Source organism: Panthera onca, chromosome D3 (assembly GCF_046562875.1).
Source record: "Panthera onca isolate mPanOnc1 chromosome D3, mPanOnc1 haplotype 2, whole genome shotgun sequence".
Classification (NCBI taxonomy): Eukaryota; Metazoa; Chordata; class Mammalia; order Carnivora; family Felidae; genus Panthera; species Panthera onca.
Window position 1 is genome coordinate 42895382 of NC_138350.1, and position 19263 is coordinate 42914644.

General features: G+C 35.6%; 1 protein-coding gene across 1 annotated transcript in view; it reads left to right on the plus strand.

The window, feature by feature from the left end:
- The window catches only part of THOC1 (THO complex subunit 1), a 59922-nt gene that overhangs the window by 14499 nt on the left and 26160 nt on the right, over window positions 1-19263 (plus strand). Inside the window, exons 8-11 of the mRNA XM_078435385.2 lie at window positions 3060-3142; window positions 5939-6012; window positions 14811-14919; window positions 17042-17173. Of these exons, the coding sequence (XP_078291511.1) occupies window positions 3060-3142; window positions 5939-6012; window positions 14811-14919; window positions 17042-17173 (398 nt within the window). The remainder of the gene's footprint in view (window positions 1-3059; window positions 3143-5938; window positions 6013-14810; window positions 14920-17041; window positions 17174-19263) is intronic.

Sequence of the window (19263 nt, forward strand, 5' to 3'; positions counted from 1 at the left end):
CATAAAATGAATTGTAAATTTTCCTATTTTTCTTCTTTAAGGCAAAAGTTGGAGTAATTTTGTATTCTTTCTTTCTTGAATGTTTGGTAAGCTTTACAAAGGAAGCAGTTAGCAACAATAGAATGTTGTGGGAATGTTTTAAACTGGATTTGATTTATGTAATGGATTTGGGACTATTCAGACTTTTCATTTTTTTCTTGAGACAGTTTTGGTAACTTCCTTTTTCCTGGGAATTTGTGAGTATTATCTAAAATTTCAAATGTATTGGAGTACCTGGGCGACTCAGACGATTGAGCATCCAACTGTTGATTTCAGCTCAGGTCATGATCCCAGGGTTGTGGGATCAAGCCCCACGTCAGGTTCCGTGCTCAGTGTGGAACCTGCTTAAGATTTTCTCCCCCTGTCTCCCCTACTCTTCTCCACTCTTCCCCACTCTTCCCCACTCTTCCCCACTCTTCTCTGCCCCTCTCTCCCATTCTTTCTCTAAAATAAAATTTTAAAAATAATTAAAATTTCAAATGTATTTATAGGATGCTATTTGTTGCATTTCTTTTTTTCTATTTTTTCTTTTTTATAGTTGAAGTATAATTAACATACAGTGTTATGTTTGTTTCAAGTGTACAACATAATGATTCAGTGACTCTGTATGTTTCTCAGTGCTCATCAAGATAAGCATATGTGCTTTTTTGTATTAATTTTTTAAAATGTTTATTTATTTTGTGAGAGAGAGAGGGCATGCTAGTGGGAGAGAGACAGAGGGAGAGAGAATCCCAAGCAGGCTCACAAACCGTGAGATCATGACCTGTGCCAATGTCAGGAGACGCTTAACTGACTAAGCCACCCAGGCGCCCCAAGATAAGTGTATTCTTAATCCCCTTTATTTGTAGATCTCATCATATTTTAGAGAACATTTTAGACCTCTCTTCCAGTGTACAGCATTACTAAATTAACAAGACATAAAAAAACCATTCTTTCCTTTATTGACTGGTTGAAAGACTAATAATATATTGCTAATATATAGCTTTAAACATTATGCATCTTTTAATAAGTAATGTTTTTAAATTTAATTTTTAAATTATAAAAATAACTTTTTTCAGAAAATTTGAAAAATGAAGGAAAAAGCTGTGTATAATTAATCCTACCACTAACATAAGGGAGGTTGGCATTTGGGGATATTTTCTCATAGTATCTATGTTAAACATTTGTAGATGCTTGACATTCACTGGAGTATATCCCAAGACCTTCAGAAAGCCAGTTTAACATGTAGTTTAGCATGTAGTGAAGTCTGACTGAAATTATTGATTTAATGAGAATTATGGCATGTACTATATTGAATAATAAATAGAGAATAGACAAATGTATTTTAAGTAGTCAGTGCTAAATGGGCAACCAGATTCATTCACTAGCTTAATGACTTGATCTAGCATAGTTTTTTCCGCTTTCACTTTTGTACTGAAATAACTTTAGACTTAAAGAAGAGTTGGGAAGATAATATAGAGAGTACCTGAATTAACAACCTTCACCTAATGTTAGCCTCTTACATGATCACAATATAGTTGCCAAAACTAAAAAATCAACATTGGTACAGCATTATTAACTATGCTATGACTTTATTTGGATTTTACCAATTTTATCACTATTTTTCTTTTTTCTGTCCAGGGATCCAACCCAGCATCCCATGTTCCATTTAGTTGCTATGTTGCTTTACTCTCCCCAGTCAGTGACAGTTCTTATTTCTTTGCTTATTTTTTTCATGACTTTGATACTTTTGAAGAGTACTGATCAGGTATTTTGCAGAATGTCCTTCAATTTAACTTTGTCTGATTTTTTTTTTTGTAATTAGATTGAGGATACGGATTTAGGGGAAGACCACAGAGGTGATGTGGCCTTCTCACTGCATCATTTCAACATGATGTTGATATATACTATTACTGGTGGTGGTATCCTTGGTCATCATATTTTTTTGTTGCTAAGTTACAGTCTTTGCCTTTGTAGTTAATATTTGAAGGGAAATACTTTGAGGCTGTGCACATACTCTTTTTCTCCTTAGATCTTTACCCACTAATTTTAGTTTTCATCAGTGAATTTGCCTACAGCAATGATTTTTAGGTTGTCCTGTTGTTGGTTTTCTATTTCTTTTATTCCTTCTACATCTATTACTTGGGATTCTTCCATGCAGAAGAGTTGTCTGCTCTCCCTTATTATTAATTCAGTCATCTGTTTCAGTGTGAATTTGTGGATATTTTATTGTCTGGATTATAATCCCATAATGTAATTAATTTCTTATTTAGATTGTTCTGGTTTTGCGCATTGGAGGGAGCTCTTTCATGTTTTCCTGGTATGAGAAAATAGAGCTCATCTGTGTTTTCCCTACCCCAACCCTAGAATCACCCACTTCTCCAAAGAGCCTGATTCTTTTATTTAAGAATGGTATTTAGAAGCCAAGATCTGGGTCCTAGATATCTAAGAGTATCACTGCTCTGGGTTCACTTGGTGGACAGACCTAGGAAAGATCTATATGCACACACATCTATATTAATATGTGTCTATATATGTATTTTTAAATGACCAACAACAAAAACCATGAGATCATACTGATACTTCTGAGTTTAAGCCAGTACCAATATCCCTTCTTATTTATAAGTTCCTTCTTTGACAGAAACCTGGTGCTCATTAACTGCAGCGTATTTATTATATATGTTGTTATACATGCTCACTTTTTGTTTAATACAATTTTTATTTGTGCTTTAGCAAAACTATAAATTACTACATATTACACTCTGTAAAATTGCTCTAGATTTTTCAGTAATAACAGGGACAACTGTATTTGTTATATATGTAGAATTCTGGATACTCTAAAGGCACCTTAAAGAAATGAATTTTAGAAAGGATTTGAAAACCAGGTGTGGGTCTGACTTGATCTTTTGTTTAATTATGGATTTATCATTTTCTTTGTTTTGGTTATGTGACAACAAAGTTATATTCTTAAACACATTTAGGTGTTTGGTGGATTTGCTTTGAAAATCTTTTTTGTTTTTTTTTTTTTTTCTTTTTAATAGGTCTTAACTTGCAGAGTCAATTTAATCTGGAAAATGTCACTGTTTTCAATACCAATGAGCAGGAAAGCACCCTGGGTCAGAAGGTGAGGCTGATACAAAATTTAACAAACATAAGTTTGTTACTAAGATAACTCCTGTGACTGGGTCTTCTAAGTCACCAAAAATTTTAAAACCTTTATTTCTAATTTATAGACATAATGTATGTTCTATGCAAAAAATGCAAATCAGATAGGAATATTTAAAATAGAAAGTATGGCTACCCCATAATCCAAGGCCCAAAGATAACCACTCTTAGCATTCTCTGTCTGTCTTTACAGGACTTATTGTGTGTGTAGTTTTATTCCAAAAATGAGATCATATAATACATATTGTTCTGCAATCCATTTTCTTCTTTGGACAGTATAAAATGGATGCATTTCTGCATCAGTACATTTGGATCTGTGTCTTTTTAATGGTTCATGATGAGTCTTTCAAGTGGATATATATTACAATGCTGTCAGTAGGCATTTAGATAATTTCTAACGGTGGATAATTGTTAACAGCATTACAGTGAATAGTATTGTGTATATCATTGCTAAATTATCCAGGTGTCTCTTTAGAGATAAATTCCAATAAGTGAAATTGCTGTGTCAGAATATATGCATATATCACATTTTGATAGCTGCACTCAATTACTTCTCAGAAAGGTTATACCCAAACTTATACTATCACCATTGATACATAGAGAATGTGTACCCACAGCCACACACCACCCCTGGGAATTAATCAATTTTTAAAAATCTTTGCTTAATTGATAATATACTTAAAAAGTAAATCTTCTTGGGGCGCCTGGGTGGCGCAGTCGGTTAAGCCTCCGACTTCAGCCAGGTCACGATCTCGCGGTCCGTGAGTTCGAGCCCCGCGTCGGGCTCTGGGCTGATGGCTCAGAGCCTGGAGCCTGTTTCCGATTCTGTGTCTCCCTCTCTCTCTGCCCCTCCCCCTTTCATGCTCTGTCTCTCTCTGTCCCAAAAATAAATAAAAAACATTGAAAAAAAAAAAAATTTAAAAAAAAAAAAAAAAAAGTAAATCTTCTTTGTTTTAACTTACATTGCTTGGTCATTAATGAAGTTGAGGGATTTGCTGTATGTTTATTGGAATTTATTTTTCTTCCATGACAATTAGAAGCAGTGAGGAAGAGAATTACCTATTCTTGCCATTTGCACATTTTACTGTTGAAATGTCTTTTTCTTACTGCTGTGTAGTTCTACTCAGACAGAATATTACTAATTCATTGCCTATCATTTTGTTGATTTTTTTTCCTGTTTATTGTTTTTCTTATAACTTTACTTATGGTGCCTTTGCTGTGTAGAACTTTTAATTTTTGGTTTTTTTTACATTTTATTTATTTTTGATAGAGACGGACAGAGGACAAGTGGGGGAGGGGCAGAGAGAGAAGGAGACACAGAATCCAAAGCAGGCTCCAGGCTCCGAGCTGTCAGCACAGAGCCTGACGCGGGGCTCGAACTCACAAACCGCAAGATCATGACCTGAGCTGAAGTCGGATGCTTAACCGACTGAGCCACTCAGGCTGTGTAGAACTTTTAAATCTGGATATAATATTAATGTTTTTGGTCTTTTTGTTTTATTGTTTCTGGCCTTGTGTCAATGCTAAAGGCTTCTACTCTGCAGATTATAGAAGTCCCTTTGTTTTCTTTGATGCTTTTATGATTTAATTTTTCTTGTAAATCTTTAATCCAGCATGAATGTTGGAGTATGGAATAAACTGAGTTATAATTTTATTTTTTCCAAGTATAATTAGAACCATTTGTTAAATAATCCATCATTTGCCCACTGATTTTTTAAAAGACATCAGTTATAATCAACTTTATTTTTAAAGGTTTTTTTTTTTTTTTTTTCAATGTTTGTTTTTGAGAGAGAGAGATAGAGTGTGAGTGGAGTAGGGGCAGAGAGAGGGGGAAGGAGAGAATCTCAAGCAGCCTCCATGCTGTCAATGCAGCCCAATGTGGGGCTCAAGCTCACGAACCATGAGATCATGACCTGACCTGAAACCAGGAGTCAGCTGCTTAATCGACTGAGCCACCCAGGCGCCCCTTTTAAGATTATTTATGATATATCCAGAAGACAGTCCAGATTTCTGGCAAATTTCTGTACATTCAGCACCGATTCTTAATTTAGGAACAAGTTATAAATCTTTAAAAAATATCAATTAAATATAACTAACATCTCACTGTAAATTAGACTACCTTATATAATTTGTTAAATGTAATTATTATCAATTTGGAAGTGATGTTGACTTAAGATTTTTTAAAATCTTGTCTCTCGCCTTCATATATCTTTCAGTATTTCTTGAACTATTCTCTGTAAACTTGTTATTTTGAATTTCTCAATATAGAGCTAGGCACTCAGCATACCCTAAAGTATTCCCCAATAATAAGAGTTCTCTGTGCAGTTGGGGGAGGATTTCTTTGGTCAAACTAAAGCTGGGGACAAAACCACAGTTATTTACTACGATTCTTAGAGTCCTTAATATACTAATGGTCTTCCCAGTTCTCTAAAAGCTCATTGTATATATTTCTAAAATGTATTTAGCCATAGGCCCTTTCTTTGCAAAGGAATCTAGAAACCATGTGTGGAAAAATACTGTCTTAAAACTACTGTATCTTCATAGCTATCTTATATCATTGTCATACTGCTTCTGAGTTCTCAGATCCCTGTCACATAGAATTCCTGTTGCCTTAAAGATTAACTGTAGGTCTAGGCAGAAGTGCAGCTAGACTTCTAACAGTGTTTGTCTAGCAGTGTATGAATGATGTTATTCTAGTATTTGCCTTCTGCCTGACAACTGCTTCATGACAGGCTATGCATGTTTTTAAATTTAGCATACTGAGGATAGAGAAGAAGGAATGGATGTAGAAGAAGGTGAAATGGGAGATGATGAAGCTCCAACAACTTGGTGAGTTTTTGAAGTTCAAGTTTCTTGATCTACAAAGCTAACACCTTAGTGACTAAGTACTAAGTAAGTCAAGTTACATTGTCTTTAGAATGCAGTAATGCCACCTACCTGCTCATTGAGAGTATTATAGGAGATGCTGCTTGGATATGGTCTATTAAGATACACAGTAGTTATCCTATTGTCACCATACTCATTGATGTTATGTATAGTGATATATGGAAAGTGCTTAGAACAGTGTTTATTCAGTAGCTACCATCAAGATGTAGACAAGGAAGGAAATCCTGCTTATACATTTATTTGTAATTTTTATGTATATTAAAGTTACAAATTTTAAATCACTAATAGGCTCTTTTAGTTGGTTTCTGAATTGCATGTGGACAGTTCATTATTTACATGGCCTACTTTATGCGTATGCCTAAAATTTGGAAAGCCAACAATGGGCAACTTAGGCACTCCTCTCTTTTTCCTTCCATTTAACTTTGTGGACCTGTGGATAGGGCCTATGGATAATGGGCTGACTTTTTGATGAAGTAGGAGAAATAAGAAGCCTTCCCTTCTTCTCCCCTTCCTGCTCCATCTCTTGTTTCTTATCTCATATGCTAACTCTTTACTTTCTTTCCAAATTATTTCTTCCTAATGATGGTTAGAAGCAATGAAGAAGAGAAAAGGGAGGTGGGAAGGAAAACTTTCACATCCAGGTATCTGCAGTGACAAAAGATATCATTAATTGCAATTAAATTTCCAAAAGGTCAGGAAGAGTTTCCAGTATCCACACAGGGAGACATATTCCTGGCATCCCAGATTTCAGATTCAAACATGTATCTCCAAAGAAGCATTGAAAGTAGTGTGGCTCCAGGCTTAATTCCAATCCTAGTCATATAACCTTAAGCAAGTTACTTAACTTCCCTGCAACTCAGTTTCAGTATCTTTAAAATGTAGTAGTGCCACCTACCTGCTCATTGAGAGTATTAAAGAAGATGCTGCTTGGACATGTTCTATTAAGATACACAGTGGCTATCCTTGTTGTCATACTTGCTGATGTTATCTATAGTGATATATGGAAAACTTAGAACAGTGTTTATTCAGTATTTATTGTTAGCTATAGTTGTGTTTTGGGGGTTTTTTTTTAGACATCTATTTGTTCGTGGACATTATGGATAGTATACTTTTGGGGTCTTGCCTGAACATCGAATTTAAAGGGCCAAGGTAGTAGTCTCCAACATAATAGGAGCCTGAAATGTAAAAAGAGCCCCCAAAGACAAACTGTCCAGTGTAGTTTTGTCTAGTTAAACTCAGCCTGTATAGACAAGTCATCCCCTTTGGTTATGTTGTTGAAGTAGCCACAGGTACAAGGATTCAATACTCAGCTGCCTCTCAGTCTGTCACAATCATACTTTTCTAACCCTTTTTGTTTTTTATTGAAATGTAGTTGACATGCATTATTACATTAGTTTCAGGTGGATACATAGTGATTCAACATTTATATACATTATGAAGTGATCACCAGTATAAATCTAACTATCCTCTGTCAACCATACAAAGTTGTTACAATATTGTTGACTGTATTCCCTGTGCCGTACTTTATATCCCAGTGACTTACTTATTTTAAAACTGCAAGTTTATACCTTTTAATCCCCTTCACTATTTTTTGAATGGAGGAAGAGATCGTTTGGGGAATTACTTTGTGACCAACTGTATCACCAGATTGTCTTAGGCACTGCAATTTACAAAGAACACATTACCCATATATCTACAGTATGAAGTCCATTTCAGATTTGGCTAAATACACCAATAAAGAATTTTGTATTAAAAAAATATAAGTGTAACATTCTATAAAATCATCAGCTCAACATTTAAAAAATATGTCAAGTTACAGAACATCTTGGTTAAAATAGTTACAGAACATTCTATTTTAGATAGTAACTCTCACCTCTAATTTGTTATGGTTTGCATACATAATAAGTAGTTACATTTGCTTTGTTTGGATATAGAATCCAAAAGTATCTGTGGAATGGTGAAGTTAGAAGGCAAATTGCAGTGGGTCAAAACATGAAAGGAAGGTAAGGAAATGGCGACATTGAGTGTAGACCACTCTTTCTATGTTTAGCCCTGAAGGAAAAGAGAGGGACAGCATGGAATGGAACTTTGAGAGGAGAGGAATTTTTTTACTTTTAGTGCCTCAACTGTAAAAATGTCTTAGTAGTCATATATTAATACTACTTTAACTATGAGGCACCTCAGTAAATACCAGGCCAACTAAAAATAAAAGATCAGAAGCTTTTACAGGTAGGAGATTATAATTAGCAACTTGGAATAAGATTGTTGTTGCTATCAAGCATTAATTAAGAGGTGAGGTTTCTGGCAACTGAAACAATAAAGGAACATACGATGGTTACATAATTCTCATTCTCTGATTAAATGTAGTCTCCCATTTCTTTTTTTTTTTTTTTTTAATTTTTTAAATTTACATCCAAGTTAGTTAGCCTACAGTGCAACAATGATTTCAGGAGTAGATTCCTTAATGCTCCTTACCCATTTAACCCATCCCCCCTCCCACAAACCCTCCAGTAACCCTCTGTTTGTTCTCCATATTTAAGAGTCCTTTATGTTTTGTCCCCCTCCCTGTTTTTATATTATTTTTGCTTCCCTTCCCTCGTGTTAATCTGTTCTGTGTCTTAAAGTCCTCATATGAGTGAAATCATATGCTATTTATCTTTCTCTGACTAATTTCGCTTAGCATAATACCCTCTAGCTCCATCCACGTAGTTGCAGATGGCAAGATTTCATTCTTTTTGATTGCTGGGTAATACTCCACACACACACCACCTCTTTATCCATTCATCCATCAAGGGACATTTGGGCTCCTTCCATACTTTGGCTATTATTGATAGTGCTGCTATAAACATAGGGGTGCGTGTGTCCCTTCGAAACAGCATACCTGTATCTCTTGGATAAATACCTGGTAGTGCAATTGTTGGGTCGTAGGGTAGTTCTATTTTTAATTTGTTGAGGAACCCCCATACTGTTTTCCAGAGTGGCTGCACCAGTTTGCATTCCCACCAGAAGTGCAAAAGAGATCCTCTTTCTCCACATCCTCACCAACATCTGTTGTTGCCTGAGTTGTTAATGTTAGCCATTCTGACAGGTCTCTGGTATCTCATTGTGGTTTTGATTTGTATTTCCCTGATGATGAGTGATGGTGAGCCTTTTTTTCATGTCTCGGTTGGCCATCTGGAGGTCTTCTTTGGAGAAGTGTCTATTCACGTCTTTTGCCCATTTCTTCACTGGATTTTTTTTTTTTTTTTTGAGGGAGGGGGATGTTGAGTTTGTTAAGTTCTTTATAGATTTTGGATACTAACCCTTTATCTGATATGTTGTTTGCAAATATCTTCTCCCATTCTGTCAGTTGCCTTTTAAATTTTTTTTTAATGTTTATTTATTTTTGAGAGAGACAGAGTGTGAGCTGGGAAAGAAGCAGAGAGAGGGAGACACAGAATCCAAAGCAGGCTCCGGGCTCTGAGCTGCCAGCACAGAGCCTGACACGGGGCTCGAACCCACAAGCCACGAGATGATGACCTGAGTCGATGTCAGACGCTTAACTGACTGAGCCACCCAGGGGCGCCCCCCCACACCCGCTCTGTCAGTTGCCTTTTAGTTTTGCTAATTCTTAACTTCACTGTGCAGAAGGTTTTTATTTTGATGAGGTCCCAATAGTTCATTTTTCCTTTTGTTTCCCTCGCCTCTGGAGACGTGTTGAGTAAGAAGTTGCTGTGACCAAGATCAGAGAGGTTTTTGCCTGCTTTCTCCTTGAGGATTTTGATGGCTTCCTGTCTTACATTTAGGTCTTTCGCCCATCTTGAGTTTATTTTTGTGTATGGTATAAGAAAGTGGTCCAGGTTCATTTTTCTGCATGTTGCTGTCCAGTTTTCCCAGCACCACTTGCTGAAAACACTGTATTCCACTGAATATTCTTTCTTGCTTTGTCAAAGATTAGTTAGCCATACATTTGTGGGTCCATTTCTGGGTTCTCTGTTCCGTGCCATTGATCTGAGTGTCTGTTCTCATGCCATTACCATACTGTCTTGATGATAACAGCTTTGTAATACAGCTTGAAGTCTGGCGTTGCCTCCTGCTTTGGTTTCCTTTTTCAACATTGCTTTGGCTATTTGGGGTATTTTCTGGTTCCATACAAATTTTAGGATTGTTTGTTCTAGCTCTGTGCTAGTGTTATTTTGATAGGGATTGCATTGAATATGTAGATTGCTTTGGGTAGTATTGACATTTTAACCATATTTGTTCTTCCTATCCAGGAGCATGGGATATTTTTCCGTGTGTGTGTGTGTGTGTGTGTGTGTGTGTGTGTGTGTGTCTTCTTCAGTTTCTTTTATAAACTTTCTATAGTTTTCAGTGTACAGATTTTTAACCTCTTTGGCTAGATTTATTCCTAGGTATTTTATGGTTTTTGGTGCAATTGTAAATGGGATCAATTCCTTGATTTCTCTTTCTGTTGCTTCATTGTTGGTATATAGGAATGCAACTGATTTCTGTGCATTGATTTTATATCCTGCAACTTTGCTGAATTCATGAATCAGTTCTAGCAGTGTTTTGGTGGAATCTTTTGGGTTTTCCATATAGAGTATCATGTCATCTGCGAAGAGTGAAAGTTTGACCTCCTCCTGGCCAATTTGGATGTCTTTTATTTCTTTGTCTTGTCTGATTGCTGAGGCTAAGACTTCCTAATACTATGTTGAATAATAGTGGTGAGAGTGGACATCCCTGTCTTGTTCCTGACCTTAAGGGGAGAGCTCTGTTTTTCCCCACTGAAGATGATATTAGCGTTGGGTCTTTCGTATATAGCTTTTATGATCTCGAGGTATGATCCTTCTATCCCTACTTTCTTGAGAGTTTTATCAAGAAAGGATACTGCATTTTGTCAAATGCTTTCTCTGCATCTGTTGAGAGGATCATGTGGTTCTTGTCCTTTCTTTTATTGACATGATGGATCACATTGATTGTTTTGCAGATATTGAACCAGCCCTGCATCCCAGGTATAAATCCCACGTGGTCGTGGTGAATAATTTTTTTAATGTACTGTTGTTGGATCCAGTTGGCTAATATCTTGTTGAGGATTTTTGCATCTGTGTTCATCAGGGAAATTGGTCCATAGTTCTCCTTTTTAGTGGGGTCTTTGTCTGGTTTCAGAGTCAAGGCAATGCTGGCTTCACAGAAAGAGTTTGGAATTTTTCCTTCCATTTCTATTTTTGGAACAGCTTCAAGAGAATAGGTGTTAACTCTTCCTTAAATGTTTGGTAGAATTCTCATGGAAAGCCATCTGGCCCTGGACTCTTGTTTTTTTTCGGAGATTTTTTTTTTTTTTTTTTTTTTTTTTTTTTTAATTTTTTTTTCAACGTTTTTTATTTATTTTTGGGACAGAGAGAGACAGAGCATGAATTGGGGAGGGGCAGAGAGAGAGGGAGACACAGAATCGGAAACAGGCTCCAGGCTCCGAGCCATCAGCCCAGAGCCTGACGCGGGGCTCGAACTCACAGACCGCGAGATCGTGACCTGGCTGAAGTCGGACACTTAACCGACTGCGCCACCCAGGCGCCCCTTTTCGGAGATTTTTGATTACTAATTCGGTTTCTTTACTGGTTATGGGTCTGTTCAAATTTTCTGTTTCTTCCTGTTTCAGTTTTGGTAGATACATTTTTAGGAATTTGTCCATTTCTTCCAGATTACCCATTTTATTAGTGTATAATTGCTCATAATATTCCTCTTATTGTTTTTATTTCTGCTGTGTTGCTTGTGATCTCTCCTCTTTCATTCTTGATTTTATTTATTTGGGTCCTTTCCTTTTATTTTTGATCAGACTGGCTAGTGGTTTATCAATTTTGTTAATTCTTTCAAAGAACCAGCTTCTGGTTTCATTGATCTGTTTTACTGTTTTTGGTTTTGATAGCATTAATTTCTGCTCTAATCTTTATTATTTTCTGTTTTCTGCTGTTTTGGGTTTTATTTGCTCTTCTTTTTCAAGCTCTTTAAGGTGTAAGGTTAGGTTGTGTATCTGGTAGTCTCCCATTTCTTAAGGGCAAACTTTCCTTGTACTGCATTTCAAGAGGCATTTATTATATTCTTATATGTGGTAACTGAGTATCATTGTGTGTGTGTGCATATAACTATATATAAAACTATATAAAATCTTCAAAAGCCATTTTGTTTCAAAAAACTTATTTATTAAGTGTATGGAACTACACAAATACTGGTTATAGTATTATTTGAGGAATATAAATAATTTATTTTATACATGGCTTTTCTTTTTTCCAATTGCACATTTTGGAAAATGTTCCTTTTGTGGCCTTTTTTTTTTTTTTAACTTGATATGTAGAAAACCCAGACTTACAATCTTGTAAATCAATGAAATTGCTTCAGTTATAGAAAACAGTTGATGTCAGTTGGTGTTCAGATCATTGTTTTCCTGTTTTCAAAGTTACTAGGAAAGAATGTAGAAAGAGTAAAAGTTAACATGCCCATTAGATTCTTTTGAACACTGTCAGTTCTTGATAAAACTTTTGGCAGGAGCTGGCTGTTGGTCAATTAAAAGTTGCCAGTATTCTTCATTATTGATTTGAAGCAAGGTCCACATATTTCAAATACTAGTAGTCGCTCTACCAAGTTAGCATTCTTTTATCAAAATGAGCTAGCTTGCTAAATTATTAACCTTTATACATAATTCAAAGCCGTTATAATCTGGGTAAGCATAATTCAAGCATAATTTCAGCCTCTTTTGTAAAATGAAGTGCATGCACTTTGTGACTGCTGTTTCCTTGCAGACCAAGGACTTTTTCAATTATTTCCAAGTTCACACCTTTGTTCCATACAGTTAGAGTTGTCAGAAGTGTGACTGTAAGATAAGTAATCTGTTACTGTATGTGGTTGTTTTAATTGATGTGCCAGTTGATTATAAATTTAATGAAATTCTTTAGACAAGTATTTTATGATACTGACTTGTAGTTTGTAATCTTAATCATATGAATTAAAGTACTATGGTGAGAATCTTCATCAAATGTGCTTCCACATGTTTTGCTAAAATACTTTTCCCTTTGTCATTCTTAGAAAACTAATGCCTTTTCAGACATTTCTGTAGAAAACTGATTTTTACACTAGCAAATTATTTTTTACTTTTCTACTCTATCCTTGTATAAAAAGGAAGTAAGACACTTTTCAGTCTTTTAAATATTACCCTATCCCTCCCAAAAAACTTCTTAAAGTACATAATGAAAATTATACTCATTTTATTTTACTATAATCCTTTAAAATGCTTTATAATATTGTCCGTGTCACTCCCTTGTCATCAAAAAAGTAATTTTTAATATATCCGTGTCAAAAATGAAGAGTGGAAGATTAACGTTCTATTATTGCCCAGAATAGAGAATGCAAGACTCTTAAGATCATAAGACTTTGTGGATCACTAAGCCCCCCTTCCTGTTCTGCACATAAAATTACAATCTTTCTTGGAATATTTGTATGGCCGTGAAGCTTAGAGAAAATACTAACTATAATCCATAGGTTCAATTTATTAAGGTTTATTTAGAAAGAATGGAGTAAGGTAGTACACACAAAATTAATTTTACAGAGGTGATGTTGAAAATTTGTGTGGATATTTGAGGATATGAAATAGTTCATACCTCAAGCATTTTTTTACATTATATAATGGCTATTTTGAATGATATAGAGGATTTTGTTAAAACAAAAATCTCTTAGATAAAAAAAGTCTGAAATTTTTAACTTTTTTTTTTCAATTTTTTAACGTTTATTTATTTTTGAGAGAGAGAGACAGAGCATCAGCAGGGGAGGAACAGAGAGAGAGGGAGACACAGAATCTGAAACAGGTTCCAGGCTCTGAGCTGTCAGCACAGAGCCTGACGCGGGGCTCGAACTCACAAACCGTGAGATTGTGACCTGAGCCGAAGCTGGACACTCAACCGACTGAGCTACCCAGGCACCCCTGAAATGTCTAACTTCTAAAATTAAAACATAGTGTAATGATTTTTGTAAATTTAAAAATTAATAGAATGTGTATTGACACTGCAGATTTGTAACAAATTACAGGTTGAATTAGTAATGCCATAATAAAAACACTAAAGAAAATGCCTACTTTTGTAATACTGAGTTGATATGTACTTGTCTGATGCCATGTCTTTTAGCATAGGTTCAAAGTGACATTAGTTTAAACAACATGGAAGTTGATTTCTTTCTTATGTAAAAGTCTGGAGACAGGCAGTTCAGAGCTGGTAGAATATCACTTCTCAGGAAGATTGTCTAGGGACCTACGTTCCTCCTAACTTCTTATCCCACCATATCTTGGTGTTTCCTTTTTTTCCCTATAGTCCATGTGGCTCATCATCATATCTGCATTATGGCCAGCAGAAAGAGAAATAGGAAAGTGGTAAAACATGGCCCCAAAATTGCACATATGACTTCTCCCAAATAGCCAGAAATTAACCACATGGCCACACATAGCTGCAAGAGAGGTTAGGAAACATAGTCTTTATTCTGAATAATCATGTATTGGGCCAAAATTCAGGCATTCTGCTACTGTAAAGTGGATCTGTTAGAGTCTATGAATCCCCTGAAATTGTTTATAAAAGTTTAAGTATGAACGTGCACTTTTCTGGGTAAAGGGGCTTAGCTGTCATCAGCTTCTTAAAGGGATTTATGACCTAAGAAAAGTTAGGAGCACTTAGATATTTCTAAAAAAAATTTAAATGATTTATTTAATATGACATTTATTTTATTAGCTCCATTCCAATTGATTACAACCTGTATCGAAAATTCTGGTCACTTCAAGATTACTTCAGGAATCCTGTGCAATGCTATGAGAAGATTTCGTGGAAAACTTTTCTGAAGGTGAGTTGCCAGTTACGTACTACCCAAAAGTCAATGTTTTACAGCTATGGCAGAGGCAAAACTTGACTCTTGTCCAGCATACTTTTTATTGTATAATTTTACCTCTTAGGTTTTTATGCCTATTTTGTAATATAATGCAGAAGCTAAATTGTAAATTAGTATTTAAACCGCCAATTTTGTGGAGTTGTTTATAAATGAGTTAGGGATTTCAAAGTTAGCAATTACAGCCTTGGGGTTTGATTTTTTTTTTTACATAGTATTATCAACACAAATTGATGAATATTTGCCAAATATGTTGTCTTTACTTTGCACAAAATTATTTCAAGTATCCTGTTAGAACGAGGGTTGCAAACTATGGCCGTGGGCCAGATCCAGTCTTCTCTTTGTTTTCGTAGTTGTTTTGGCACACAGCCACACTCATTCATTTATGTATTACTTATGGCTGTTTGTGTGCCGTAATGGCAGACTTGAGTAGTATGACTGAGACCACATGAGCCACATAGCCTGTGAAAATTAATAAAAGGAAACCTCATTTAGAATGGAAGAATCAGGAAACCAACAGGGGGAAGAGATAGACCTTTTCAGTCTATACTATTTTACTGTCCCAGCAGCATGAAGATTTCTTCCTCTCCCAGCAACAGCCCAGCCAGTGAGAGATAGCGACAGTTTAGCCAATGAGAAACCACTATACTTTGAACTCCCAGTTTATTCCAGTGGACTTTTAGTTTATAACAGTCCCTCAGAACTCCTCCTTTATTCTGTAAAAGAGCATTCTTCTACTTTGTTCTCCCAAAATTTGTGCCTGGCTTTGTGGTAGTTTGCTAGTCCCAGATTGCAATTCTCAGCTATTCCCAAATAAACCCTTTTTCTTTTATTTATTTTTTTTTTTTGCTGGTAAAATAACTGGCAGTTTTATTTTTAAGGTAAACAAGCTTAGGGGTGCCTTGCCGGTTGAGTAGAGCATGCAACTCTTGACCTCATGGGTTTAAGTTCCAGTCCCACTTTGAGTGTAAAGACTACTTAAAAATAAAATCTTAACAAAAAAAAATTTTTTTTAAGTTGGAGCACCTGAGTGACTCATTCTGTTAAGCATCAGACTCTTGATTTGGATTCAGATCATGATGTCACAGTTCATAAGTTAAAGCCCTGTGTCAGTCACTGCACTGGCAGCACAGAGCCTGCTTGGGATTCTCTCTCCACCTCTCTCTCTCTTCTCCTCCCCTGCTCCCACAGGTGCTCTCTCTCTCTCTCCCTCTCAAAATAAACTTAAACAAAAAATTTTTTTAAAGGTTTACAAACTATCAGAAAAAAATGGCTAGGCTTTGTTTTATAAGAATTCTCTGGGGGCGCCTGGGTGGCTCAGTCAGTTGAGCAGCCGACTTCGGCTCAGGTCACGATCTCACAGTCCGTGAGTTCGAGCCCCGCGTTGGGCTCTGTGCTGACAGCTCAGAGCCTGGAGCCTGCTTCAGATTCTGTGTCTCCCTCTCTCTCTGACCCTCCCTTGTTCATGCCCTGTCTCTCTCTGTCTCAAAAATAAATAAACATTAAAAAAAAAAAATTAAAAAAAAAAAAAGAATTCTCTATATTTCTTTTTGTTGGCTACTTAAAGATCAGTTGTCCTTTTCAGTTGTAGTCAAAATCCAAGGTGAATGCATAGCTCTTAAAAGTGGCATGGTGTGTGTTCAGATTAAGTGGTGAGTGAGAAATCATCTGGAATTGTTACTAGATAGGGTTCAACATCATTGTCTTATTTGGTCACAGCATTTTAGCACAAGAAATGCTTGAATGTTTTCCACAGCTGGTTAAACAGCTAATTTCAATGGTAAATTTCTGTATAATCTCAAAGCATTACTTTCTCTATTTGCCCCTTACACAAACTATATAAGAAATGATATTTCTTAAGGAGTAGAGGGTTTATCCCAACTTTTACAATACCATGAAATCTCATAACAAGTAGTTTTACTCCCATTTTCCCGCCATGGTTTTTCTTGTTTAATATGCTTTACAATATGCATTCATGGCTAACTGTGAGTAAATTCTAGGTGTTTTGATATAGAAAAGCACTTAAAAAATTATTGGGCCACAATGCCAAATAAAACTAATTGGTATTTTTACTTTGCAGTATTCTGAAGAAGTTCTAGCTGTTTTTAAGAGTTATAAATTAGATGATACTCAGGCCTCCAGGAAAAAGATGGAAGAATTAAAAGCAGGAGGAGAACATGTGTATTTTGCAAAATTTTTAACAAGTGAAAAGGTACAAATTTTTCTTTTTCACTAAGCATAAGTACTCGTCTTTTTTTCTATTTAGCTGATCTTGTTTTTAAGTTTAATAGAAATGTTTATTTTTGGTTAAAGCTGGTAAGTATTAGTTTGAGAATCTTGTGTCTTCCTTCCACAAGTAAGACTAATTTGATTTTAGAAGTGAAAGAAGTTCTGCATTTTCTGTTTTGTAGGCTTATTTTGCATTTTAATTACTTTCAAGTGCATATATTTTGAACCTCAAGTTAGGATTTAATTTGCATTATTGAAGATAATATTTTGTAATTAGTTTGTCCCTTAGGTACAAATAAGGTGTTTAAACATTCTCTGTAATCTTATTTGTACAGCTTAATAAGTAAATTTTATTCAAATGCAATGCTAAGGGGGGTATAGCTCAGGGGTAGAGCATTTGACTACAAATGCAATGATAATTGTATTAGGAGTTTGGCTATAAGGAGTTTGACTACAAGTGGTAGACACCAGATATGTTTCATGTGGGACCAGGGGCCGGAGCCAGATTCACTGCTTGAAGCCAGGGACTGAGGTTGAAATTTACCTTCTTTTAAAAAGAAGCTAAGACAAAATATTAATAGTATTCTGCCAAGGGCAGTGGATTCATAGGAGACTCTGGGTCTAGGGATAACAAAGACACAGATTTGTGTCAAGCTTTATGTCTGCTAGTTTTGTGACTAAATATGTGATATCTTCAATATACTAATAAAATAGTTGCTCCAAGAATTCATCTTAAGACTTTTTCCAGACTTGGTTCCAGGGACCCTCATGGAATCAAATGGAAAACTCCTAGACAAGAAAGGATGTACAGAGAAAGAAGGGAAAGTAAACAAACATTCCAAAACAAAAGCTTCTCATTCAAATCTCTGATAAATTACAATTAAATTACAATATGATTCACAAAATTTATAAAGAAATTCAATACTAGGAAATACCACCAACCAAATCAACTGTTGGGATACACGTGTATTTATTCCAGATACACAGCCTGATCATGACTTTAAAAATACATGTTTTGGATAATCAAAGAGATAATTGATTATATAGCATCCATTGAGACTAAATAAAAAATTGTGAAACTGAAACAGGCAGAAATGAAACAGAATGGTTCAATATGACAACTGAGAGACTTAGAAATGAAAGATGTGATCATCAAAACCAAAGCAGAACATACAGAATTAAACTATAGATTGAACATAGATGAAAAGAGAACTAATGAATGTTAGGTAATGTTAAGTTTACCCAGAAGACACAGAGACAGGGTTTTTTAGCTTGTTAATGTGAAAGAGCAGTTGAGAGCAATGTGTGGTTGACTGAGAAATTTCAGCAACTATTAAAGAACAAAATAGAGGGAAAAGTATATTGAAAAGAATTAAAGGGAATACCAAGTTCGAAGATTAAATGTGTGCTACAGATAATACTTCAGTACATCATGCTATAACTGCAGAGAAAAAGAGACAACCTCAAAAACCACTAAAGGGGGGAAAAAAAAAAAAGACAAATATACTAGAAAGGAACAGCTGTTTGTTAGCCAATTTCTAACAGTTGACAGATACCAGAAGATAGTGGTGAAATGCTATAGTTCTAAAGAAGAAAACCTGTCAATCTAGAATTTTATATCCAGCTAAATGCACTCAAGACTATGGACAAAATAGACATTATCATTGAAAGACCAGGAAAACATACTTCTCTAAGACCTTCTTTTTGAAAAACTTCTAAAGGGTATTCTCTAGGAAGAAGGAAATTGAACCCTTAAGAAAGTAGTGGGATACAGAAAGCAGTGGTGACCCCAAAAATTGAAAAACATGACAGTGAATGTATTGATAAAAAACAAAAATGTCATAAAAAGTGCTTAAAAATTTTTTTTAATATGAAATTTATTGTCAAATTAGTTTCCATACAACACCCAGTGCTCATCCCAACAGGTGTCCTCAATGCCCATCACCCACTTTCCCCTCCCTCCCACCCCCCCCCCCATCAACCCTCAGTTTATTCTCAGTTTTTTAAGAGTCTCTTATGGTTTGCCTCCTTCCCTCTTTATAACTTTTTTTTTCCCCTTCCCCTCCCCCATAG